The following is an 11,898-nucleotide window of genomic DNA, read 5'->3' on the forward strand; positions in this document are numbered from 1 at the left end:
AAGTTGATTTGTTTCCCTGTAAAGCTTTCAAATACTTAAACCTAGCTGTTAACAGTGTTGCATGAATATTCCTTATGTATTCCTCATTTAAATACCTGAGTAGCATCAAAACATAGATGCAAATGTCTGAATATAACTTGTTTCCAGCTCAGTCGACCTCGCTCATGCCAAATTCTGACATCAGAATTACCCGTTTCTGACTTGTAAAAACTTTGTCCCATCCATGTCGAAGTTGTAGAGGACTCCGCTGAAACTCCGATAGATCCACCATGACTAAATAATACAGAAGTGCATGAATAAAATATATCGACAGCATCAACAGCCAAAGTCCTCTGTTACACATGAAAACATCTGAGAGTGATTAAAGTTCAGCTGTCACTTTATAAACATGAGAATATTTCTCTACCATCACGCATAAATACGGAAAATCGTGGAGGTCCCAAAGACATTAGTCGGTTGCATCATGCACATTATACAGGATTTCTATGAAAAAGTAAAGGTTACGAACAAGAAGTCATTTCTATTTCACTGCAACTCCACGCTCATCAGTGCCGACGTGCAATGATAATAATTCTGAGGAGTCTGAAAGGTAAACTAATGAGGAGTGCTGAATGCACTTATTATAAAGTGATTTCGCACACAACCGCTCATTTTCATGTCATTTCCATGGGTGTCTGTTATTCCCTCCCTGCCCCGCAGCAGCCCTCAGATTTTTCACACCTCTTATCATCCATCACCTGACCTCCACAACCACCTGTGCACCTGTTCCCCATCTCTCCTTCAGCTCCTTTGTATGTATACCTGCTCCTCTCCTACAGTTGCTCTCCACATTGTGTGCTGTGCAGCCACTCTAGTGTTGCAACCCTCTTGACTGCCTGAACTGCAGACCTCTACCTCTTTTACTGACCACATTTGCAAACATAAAGTAATTCGGTGTCTTTTTTTTTCTTTTTCTGGCCTAATAAATGTTTTAATACTCCTGGCCCATCTCCATCTACAGCAGTGCAGCTCCACCCATAAGAGCATTAACCAGCAGGAACATTTTTAATCCAAACTGCTGCTCCCGCTGCTTAAAAAACACACACTTTCCAGCATTTCAAAGGACTATTGTGTTACAGTAAACAATGACAGAGTGTTGAGATGCCTTTTTTATGTAAATTACAGATTATTAATTTTGAATGTAAATCAGCATTGGGTTGGCCTCCGAGCTGTCGTTTCCTCTCAGCTCCTCCATCCTTTAACAATATAACCCTTGTTCTAATGAGCACTCTTTCCCCTGGGTGTTGTTTTGTTTACACCGGCAATGGCCCACTGCAGCCGCAGGGTCTCTTCAGTGTCTAATATGTTTGCACAGGCATTCCTCATCTGCTGTTGACGATGCGTTTGGGAGTCACTCACTCGATGAGGAGTGTACATCTTCAGCTACAGGTTGCAATGCACTGACAAGGTGCATGTTGTGTTGGGAAATGTCAACATTGTTCTCTGTCGTTTGGGGGTTGGAAAAACGTCCTTTTTCAGTCAATCCTCGAAGCCTTCGACATGTAGAACATCTTGAAACAACATTTAATTTGGCACGTCAAATCAAACCAGGCAACACCGATCAGAAGGGGCGAATTTAGCTCATGACACCATAATGACTTGTGGGGGAAAAAAAATTCAATTGCTTTTTGAATTGGAGTCTATTAGAGCCAAAGAGTTTTGGAACCAGCCCCGAGTGGCTGTCAGTGGTATTGAACGCTGAGGTACTCCTGCATTAGCTTCACTTTTCAGACCTGGAGACTGCTTCCATTTTTACATTTTGCATGCAGTCTATGATTTTAATGCTAAAGATAGATTGACATTTTGGGATTTTTTTTTTTTTCAAAAGATTGTGGAGTGTGGGACTCTTGACCCCAGTATTTATGAAATTCCGGCTCCGGCCCTGTTTTGTTGGAGCAGGTTGAACGGGTAAAAGTTTTTTAAAAAATGCTAAGGAGTATCTAACGTGTGGAACTGATCATTCTCACAGTGGAACTCAGAGCTATAGATTTTCTTTACATTCTAATTGGAGAAAGCTGGAGCTGAGACTGGCAGTCACTCAAGCAGGAAGGAGGTACACGGGGAGATCAGCCAGTGAATGTGACTTTGGCTGGCCTCACCACTGCTATAAAGCTCAATATATCTGGCCGGTGAGGCTGCGGGCAGTGGGGCTGATCATTACTGGCGAATTGGCGAGCCAGCAATCCGTCGATGCCGCTGTAGGGTTGAGGGAGGATTTGATCCAAATCAGATGAAGCCCAGTGTTTATACTGCATACCTCATTAAGATCTGCGTGTGTGATCTGTGCGATGGCTCACACGCTGAGCACAGCAATAGAACATGTGAAGCAGTGGAAAAAGAGATGCCTGGAGAAGCTCACAGAAAGTTTGACCTTACTTCATTATGCTGTGAATCCACTTTTAGTGCAAATCAGATTTGCCTTTCAGTTCCCTCTCCTGAAGCAGCGCCGACCAAATGGCTCTCTGTGTCTCACAGAATAAATGTAGTCATGATGTGAAGACATTTTAAAGAGTCTGGGCAGCAATAGTAGACATACTGTATTACAAACTTCTTTTTTATTCCAGGCCTGTATATACTTGACCTCACAAAGACTTCCTATGCTAGTAGGAAATAATGCTCATTATCACACAGGATATTTGAAAGGCACTTCTTTGTATGAATAAAGGTAAGAGGTTTTCTAAAACATCCTCGCTTTCCTCACGTTCACGACTGTTTCCAAAAGGTCTCGATACATTTCCAAATAAAGTACTGATGTTCGGTCATTTAATGGGACGTTGTCAGTAAGTTGTGAGGGGATGAACTCGGTGATAATCAACATCATAAAAATGTAATTATAATAATAATTTTAATAATATACTCATAATTATTATTTTTTTATTTAAAAAAGGGACAAATGACGATATGTAAGGCTTGCACGTAGTGACAAACCCACACAGAAACTTTGTTAGTTTAATCCTGCGGTTCTCCGAACCTTACAGAGCAAATTTATCATCTTTCAACTCTTTGATTTGTTTAGTTTTTTGGCTGACAAATTGGTTCCGTCTCACCGCTCATCAGTCTCATTCCCAGACAAAATAGGCACCTGTTTTAATTCCCTCCCAAAAAAGAAAATGTTCTAATAAATCCACTGTATGCAAACTGCACCAATCAGAAGCCAGACAAAGTTAGAAACTAAATAACTACAGAACATATTTTTTTTTTCCCCAATACTCCGTAAAGAGCTCAGTGGAGCTAGAAGAAGAGTAAATACTGGATGGACATCCCTCAGGCACATTCAGATCCGACTACAAAAGATTTTGCTCCGTGTTTGCTACATGTGCAAAACAACGATTAACAACAATAACTTCATTGTTGGGAACAAGTACACTAATTATGTGTTTCCAGTGCATTCTGCTGCCCCCATGTGACCAAAAAGTAATAATGCAGCTATTTCCTGTATTGGGTGAAACAAAAATATTTCAAAATGATGTCTTGGGTAAATTCCTCAAAACTGTTCCCGAGCGAAGTATTTTGGAGTAATGTACTTAGTTACTTTCCACCTCTGGATAAGACGTGTGTGGCCATGTGGAATTGCCCCTGGCTATCGCCTCCAGTAAAATATGGATTTCACAGCATTTTATCCTAGAAGTGAGGAGCAGCTCGTTCCGCTAGCTGAGAGCGAGGGGGGTTTAATTCCAGCCGTATCAGGACACCTCAGATTACCCGGCTCCTGGTCTGTCACACACATAGACTGACGCTTTGAAATCTGACCAAATGAGGTCAGGTCCACCTGCCCCTCTGTGAGCGACTAAGCAGATATCTCACCTGTGGATGCACCGCCCGCTGACACTTGTAAATGTAGGAGTATCTGTGGATCTGGTCAAAGACCAATTACCCTCTTCTCAGCTGGAGTCCGACTCTCTCCCCTTCTGCACAGCATTTGAGCAGTAATGAATCTGTGTTGACTCAACAACCTCTGGCCCACCCACGTGAATGTCACATTGAATGATGTGGTGTCTAATTGCTTGCGTACAAGGGGAATCCTATAATCCAATTTCCTGCTCTCGTGTGTTCTAGCTCTGTATCCATCTGCGTCTAGGATAAAGCGCGGGACGTATTCGCTGATCAACCCCACGTTCCAGCGCTCGGTAGAGGACGTCAATCTGCTTTTTGAGGTCAGTTTGGATCTTCAGTGCTTCTTCACTGAAAACCAATATACGCTGAGAATGTGCAGAAGACGTTTGTGATCAGCCTCCCACTGCTGATTAATAGGAATGAATGTGAAACGCTGTTTACCACTTCTGTCCTGCTAATCAATAGCAGAAATGTGAAAAATGTGTTTACCCAAAGGCTTCCTGACATAGATTGAAAACATTTTTAAAAAAAGGGTAATTTGTTAAAACTGCATCATGTTTTCAGCTTCACATTTAGATAAATAAATGATTTCTTTAGGGAGTGCGATCACAAAGTTACAAGACTGTTTCTGTTGTGCATGAACGGAGTCATAGTGACACGCTTGGAGCAGGGGGAAGATAAAAGGTCTACTGTGACGTTCTGGGGTGTTTCAGGGAAAACATTCAGACCATTCAACTTTTTTCTGTTCCCTAAAGATTTGACACAAACTTTTATGTTCGCTCTCTCCTCAAGTTTTAGGTTGATGTTGAAATCGCAAAAAAAATGCACACATACCACTGCTCACCAAAAAGTGTGTGACTCAGGTGCTGTGCATGTGGATTAAGCGACGTACTTTGGAATACTTACTCACGAAAGTTACAGCTTCCCCCTGCTTCATGCCCATGACTGTTCTTGCGCAACAGGATCTCACCCTTGTTTCGTTTTGGTAAAGTACAGCTCAACTAGTTGTTTAATTGGTTGGTAAATATTTCCTGAGTATTTTTGTCTCCCAGATTCTGCTGGCTGGAATGCAGATCCAAGGTGAGGACCGCTCCCTGCTGATCCCAGACGAGGAGCTGGCCTCCCTGAGGAGCGTGGAGAAGCTGGAAGTCATCTGTGAGGACGTCCTGCCCAAGAGGCTCTCCGACATCCGCCGGCTTACGGCCGAGCTCGCCCAGCGGCGGCAGCCTCTGGGCTGGCAAGACTTCGAGAGAACAGTGCTGACCTTGGTGTACACCACTCAGACACTGGCTGGGATCACCGACCAGCAGCAGAGAGAGGTGTGGACGGACAGCCTGATCCAGCTGTTCAGAGCCGTTCAAAAAGACCTCCAACCTTCATGAGGAAGAATCAGAAGGTATTTTTTATCATGTTTCTATTGAGTTGTCTCTACAATTCTTGACTTTAGTCACACATACTCTACATATTAATTCTATGCTGTATACTATTTGCGATATTATACTATTTGCAGGTGCTGTACAAGAAATGAATGCTCATCAAAAAAACAAGGTCCACGCTCAAATTTTCCTGAACTTTCAACCACATCTTGTGCTTTTCCTCAGCTGATTGAGGTGAGTCCAATTATCAGCTCAAATCACAAACCACAATTTTTTTTTTTTTTTACAAGACACTTTATGTAAGGTCAAGAATGAACTTTCATGTTTAAGAAATCGGTGTAGTTTACTGTTCTGTACTACATGGAAATGTGGTTGGACCGCAGCTGTCAAACTCCACCTGGAATTTCATCATCACCGTCGACATTTTTTTGCAGCACTTCTTCCAATTTTCTTTTCTTGCACTGCATTGTTGGGCAATTTCCACCAAAAGCATATTAAGAGTCCCTTTGTCAGTATCCACACTTTTCTGTGCCACCATGTAGTGGACAAGTGTGTCCGTATCCAAAAAATGCCAACAGGCAGTGCATCTAACCAGCCCTTGATTCTTGCTCTTAGTAATAGCACGTCTGAATGGTGTTCAGAGCGGTGTGTCTTCCACAATTCATCACAATCTACAAGCAACAAACAAGCAGCAACCTCCAGGGCTGAAAAATGAAGCCGACACAGAAACTGCAGTCCCTCAAATGACCACTTGAGGCATAAATGAACACGTTTACAGCCTGGTCCAATTTTTTATTTTTTTATTTTGGACTCTACAGCTAATTTTCCGGGTCGGTGATAACTGTACTGGTGGTGAATATTTATATAACTCACCCGTCATTACCGAGACGACCAGAAACCCCCAGAACTGAACTTCAGAAAACCTATGGGTGACGTCACGGAGGCTGCGTCCATATTTCATGCAGTCTGTGGGACCACACCAGCCGCAAGTTCTGAGTTTTGGCAGCAACAGGTCAATAGACTGTTTGAGGACCAACAATCGACGGACATGAAGTTATTTTGTGATGTGCTGGATTCAGTCTGAAGATGATTCATTTCCTGTCAAAACTCCATGCAGTTATGGCAAATCTTCAATCACCTAATTTAAAAAAAAAAAATCTATTCTTGTTTAGACAAAAATGATTCAGCATACTTGTAAAAAATAAGCATTGCATCACGTCATATTATCAGTGATTGACATAAATGTTTCATCCCTTAAGATTTTGTCACAGAAACCATTTAAAATACTCTCACAAGTAAGTATTTTTTTATCCACAGCAGCTTTATGTCCTTTGAATAATTCTGTAGGATTTCTGTATTAACTGTATTTACTCCTCTCTGTGTGTCTATTTTTCACTCTCATTCGATTGTAACTCTAATACACTGTCTGATCCTACTTATTTGTACCTTATGTGAAAACTAAATAAAACCAACAGACTATCTGAGCTCCATGTGTTTGTGCAAGTCAGAGGATGGCCTCATTAATCAAGTATGTGTCCCAGCGAGCTTGAATACATTTCCCCAACTTCTACAGTCTTAACAGGCGCTGTTGCACTGTGGCAGTTAATGAAAATACATCCAACACACTGCAGATACCCCGGAGTGTGCTTTTTGAGTCTTATGCTCACGCTGATCTTTGACCCACATTCAAAAAAAAGAAATCTCCAGAATCAAATTGAAAGCGGTTCATTAGTTTGACAACTTGATGCAAAGTCACCTCCAGCCCTCCATGAACTGCCTGTGTACACGTTTGAAGTCATCAAATAACTTTAGATGCTTTGCTCTGTCCTAGAAAAAAAGATTGCTCAGCTCATTTGATTTGCCAGTAATAGCCCTCTGAATGAAACCCACAGACTTGTACTTAAGAGTCTTTGTACATCAATACCCTTGATTGCTCATTTGAGAAAGCTAAAATGTTCGATAGATGTTTGCTGCGTAGATACCCATTTCCCCCACTCATTTTGAGAAATAGGTACTTGTCCTAATAGGCTTTTGTGCCATTTCACTCATCTTGGAGTGGTTAGAAAGTATATATCTGGTTTGTGTTGTTTTCCCTCTTTGAGTCAATTCGTTTTTACATTTGCTTACATTTTCCTTCAATTCGCTCTTTCATCCAGCCTTCGTCATTTCCTGCTGCCATAATCCCAGCGGCGGTTTCCGAAAATGGATCCGTCGATCACTGCGTGTTTAGCATCACTCTCAGGCTGTCGGCAGTTATCCGGTGCCCGAGCTATACTGGCACTGATTGATGAGGAAGTGAGGAAAAATGCAGTTTGGAATTTCCTCTCTAGACAGAAGCTCATCCTTTATCCTGTGCGCCGCTCTAACGATGATGATGATGAGGAGTTTTGGGATGTTTCTGGCTACGACTTGACATAAAGAAGCTGGGATATTGAAGCAAACAGTGCGGCTCAGGACTTCATTTTACAGCACTGAGTTTCATTGAAGCATAACCTATCTTTAAAACCTCCACATTTCATATATATGATCATTCTCAGGTGAAGTAAAAATAAATCTTACTAAATCCTTATAAACTACGTGTAACATTGTCGTTTTGCTTCAAGAATATAAGTTGCTCTCTGCAGATGTTGTAGGCTGAAAGCAGATGTTTGCTTGAGTGTCTTTGAAGGGTCAGTTGCACTTTGTAAACACATGCTGGACTGCTGAAAAAGACAATAATCGTGATGGTGCAGAACATTTGCTGAGCCAGCAATTAAACTTTGCTTTTTACAAGATACTTTATGTTTTTTTTAATTTATTTATTTTTTAGCACAATCTGCTCCTTAGACATCATAAAGCTTTATAATGATCTCACTAACTGCACTGCGTTCTCTTCATCTCCGTCTCCTCCTCTGTGGTCGTGGGGTAGATTTAATAGGAAAAGTTGGGCTTTTTACGTGGATTATTTGACTCACCGGTGTGCTTCATGAAAAATGAGTGTGTAATATTTTATCCATTTGGAGTGTTATTCAGTCTGCCATGTGCCTCTGCAGCACGATGCATGTAGAGAGAGCAGCACCAAGTGGCTGCAGACAGAACTGCTGCCTTCATCACACTTGATGCAGAAGAGTCATCTTCATTTTTGCTCATTTGTGATATTTCTATATTATTCTGAGATCCGATTAAAAATTGCAAATGTCTTTTTTTTTTACCATTTCCCCTTTATACATTCTGATCATAACTGTATCCCAACCTGAAGAATGAATAGGTTGATTAAGCGAACACCATTGACTTTAAAAAGAGATTATGTTCTTGTCAAAAGTATTAAAAAAGATTTTCCAAGCTGTTGTTCATATTCATATTTTCAAATGCAGCATTTTTCTATTCGATATCTGCCTTATTTCTGACATATATTCAATAATAGCATGTAAATATTTAAAGGCAAGACTGGAGCGTATGTTAAATTTTATATGAACTATTACATCTCATCGACATTTTTTTTTTTTTCCAAAATAAAGCCAAATCCATGGGACATAAAATCTATAGCTTGAAGCTATTTTTAAATCAGATAAATTATGGGCTCACCATGCTCACTAGATGGCAGCATTTCCAACCTGATCCACCCCCTCATCCTCTCTCATGTTGTCATGCATGATTGAGCCTTATTGATTTGTGTTGATCTTCTGAGGGGTAATTGGTCAAAAAGGACAACTGAGCCTAATAATGAAAGTAAAATCTCAAGCCTTACACGTCCCGCTCTCCTCCTGTCTGCGTTTGTATTCGTGCACGCTGTAAGACGTCTTGACGAGCTCTTGAGCACATTACAATACATCCTTTTATCCTGACAGAGTGTGGGCCGCGAGAGGAGACAAAAAAAACCCAACAATGTGTCATTTCTAATTTGATTTCTCTTTCTTTTGTGGCCGTGTTTGCATTTGAGGTGGCTTAATTAGAGCTGAATCACGTCAAACGTGGAATGTGCCTTTGCCGGTAGAAATATCCTCTGATCACCTCCAGCTTGAACACCCAGTTGTTTTAACTCAAGCTTATCAGCCGCATATGTTTTCCCGCACAGCTGTCGGGCATATTTTCATGCTTCAGCTCTCGCTCCGCCGGCAGAGAGGGATGACACGTCACGATGTGTCACATATTGTGCTTTTATAGCTCGATACCTTTCACATGTGGGTTATAAAAGAGTGCAAGGCAACCTGCCAAAGTAAAAACAAAAAAACCTAAACTGAAAAAACTCGTTGGTTTTTTTTGCCCTGTCTGCTAGTCAGATGACTTTCGGTATAACTTGGCGGTTATTGAGAAAATAATTCAAGACTTTGATCAAACACACGGCTGCACCAGTGAAAACAGTCAGTCTCTTTGAAGATCTTTTTTGCACAATAGGTTCATGAGGTAAACGTATCTTTTATAAGCACGCAGTTTTTTTTCTTCCTTTTATTAGGCAAATCACTGCCATCCCAAGTGAATAAAACACGCGACTGAGCATCCAGATGTACGTTTGCACGTTGGGAGGTTATGAGCTGCGGCCATAAACGGGGTGAGGTCATCAACATCTGCCCATCAGCTACTGTTCAAGGTTGTGATTGTGCAGCTTCCAGGTATTTAGTATTATAGCAGTTCGTCCACGACTCTGGAAACAGGTGGTCACATTTGCATGGGGGCGGGGGAGGCTGCAGACGGGTTAGATGGACGGATGTTAGATAGAAAGATGGATGGATGGATGGAGGTGGGATGCGTTAGGCAGGGAGTGGGATACCTCACTGAGTAGGAGAGCCAATTACACAGGGTGAGCGAGAGCAGACAGCTTGCTCAAAACAGCCTCCTGCTCTCTCGGGCTTCCAGGAATCCGCTCGGTTTTTCACAAAAACATCACAACAGCTGGGACACCATTAGGAGGAGACAATGTGGTGTGAATAATCACCGTCCTGATACAGTTGGATTTAAACTTCACATTCTTCGAAAATTATCGCTGTTGTTCCCAATACTCCGCTCCTTATGTTTTGTCTTGTTATCTCATATAAATCATTGAAGTTGAGATAATGCAGTTCTCACAGCCTTTTGTAGTTACTTTTGCAGCTTTCCCAACAAATGTTTCCAGGGTAGAATTTTGATAAGGGGACGGGAGAAAGTTGGCAGGCCGTGGGATGCAGGCTGAAGCTCTCTTATCCTCCCAAACTCTTGTCGGGCACTGTAACGAAGCGGTGCTGGATTCACGTGGGAGTTGTGGTGTGCCGTGTTTCAACACAGCTCCCCGGGCTCCTAATTCGATTTGGATCGGTGAAGTCTCAAAGGGAAGCTTCAGCTGGAACATAAAAGACTGATAATGCTGCTGTGTGAGGATGATGTCTTTGACTCATCAGTCGACATGGAGATGGTTTTAAAGATGATCAATATTTTCACATTAGCAGTGGGTCAAATGATAATCTGTGATGTGAAGACCAATTACCCAACCCCACCTTCCCCCTCATTTTAATGGTGCAGTTTTGAATCCTTCAGCTCATTGTTTTGGTTTTACAGCCAACAACTTTGCTGTCTTTCTATGCTGTTCTTTTCTCTCTCCGCTCTCCCTTCACCCCAACTGGTCGGTCGAGGCAGACGTCCACCCACCTCTGAGTCTGGTTCTGTTGGAGGTTTTTTCCTGTTAAAAGGACGTTTTCTTTCCTTCCAGCTGTTGCTTATGTGGGCGTTGTTGAATTGTAGGGTTCCTCTCTTGTAAGGCTCTGTTGGAGGGACTTTACTGAGTTTTACTGTTTTAGTTTGGTCAGCTGCAGCAGGCAGATGTTTTCTATGAAAAAAAAAAACTCTCATGAACCCTCTGAACACTATGTAGCAAACACCAAACAATTGAAAGACTTAGCGACTCAAGATCCATATAATTCCTGCAGTTGTCTGTGGAGACCAAAACAGAGCTAAAGTGTATATACACTCATCGGGCGGCCAGAAACACAACTTCAAATAAATGTCAATACTGCTTCGAATATAGCTACATGACTTCACAACAACTTTAAGGTGACAATATGTCAATGTTGTGTTCACATGTAGTTCCATCTGTTATTGTCGCCAAAAAATACGCTACAGCTGTGCTCATCAGATTTCAATCTGCGTCCATCTCGTCTTGTTTCAGTATAAACCTCTTGGCAGAGCTCAAAAATAGCAGCAAATCCACACCCTTGCTTGAAATGTCTGCCGTGACACATGGCATTTTCCCATCTCATCTCCTCCACACATGTCTTTGCCCTCTTCTTTGTAGCAGTAACAACAAAAAAACAACAACAAGAGGACAACATTCTGATTGTAATCTGTTTCAGATGTGTTACAATGTGTATTATCTGGAGTTGCCCCTGTAATGACGGTCTGCTGATTCTGACGAAGGTCTATTGTCATGCTCAAAACCACAGCCCCGCTAATGAAATGTTATGGTGAAAGGGAAAGAAAGTGAGACTCAAAATCACTGGGGTTCAAAGCCTTCTTAGACCCCGTCTACCCTGTAATTGAAATCTCAAAAAACCTCTATACTGCGCCCCATAACCACGAAGCCATTTTTTTTTTCCCAATTCCCCTGTAATGAATTCTTGTGTGCACTCCATATAGACACATTATCCAGCATACTTTTGATATAAAGTCTCATAAAAAACGTTTCATAGTTCTCTGATAGTTA

The 11,898-nt window shown here is 41.7% G+C and overlaps 1 protein-coding gene across 1 annotated transcript in view; it reads left to right on the forward strand.

Annotated features, from left to right (window-relative positions):
• The window catches only part of LOC138207526 (protein FAM180A), a 36,812-nt gene extending 30,079 nt beyond the window's left edge, over positions 1-6,733 (forward strand). Inside the window, exons 4-6 of the mRNA XM_069164804.1 lie at positions 4,096-4,193; positions 4,926-5,269; positions 5,384-6,733. Coding sequence (XP_069020905.1) covers positions 4,096-4,193; positions 4,926-5,255 — 428 coding nt within the window. The 3' untranslated portion in view covers positions 5,256-5,269; positions 5,384-6,733. The remainder of the gene's footprint in view (positions 1-4,095; positions 4,194-4,925; positions 5,270-5,383) is intronic.
• Positions 6,734-11,898: the final 5,165 nt, after the last annotated feature.

Source organism: Embiotoca jacksoni, unplaced genomic scaffold, assembly GCF_022577435.1.
Source record: "Embiotoca jacksoni isolate LCO1_2020_lvr unplaced genomic scaffold, fEmbJac1.0.p SCAF_32, whole genome shotgun sequence".
In the NCBI taxonomy this organism is placed as follows: domain Eukaryota; kingdom Metazoa; phylum Chordata; class Actinopteri; family Embiotocidae; genus Embiotoca; species Embiotoca jacksoni.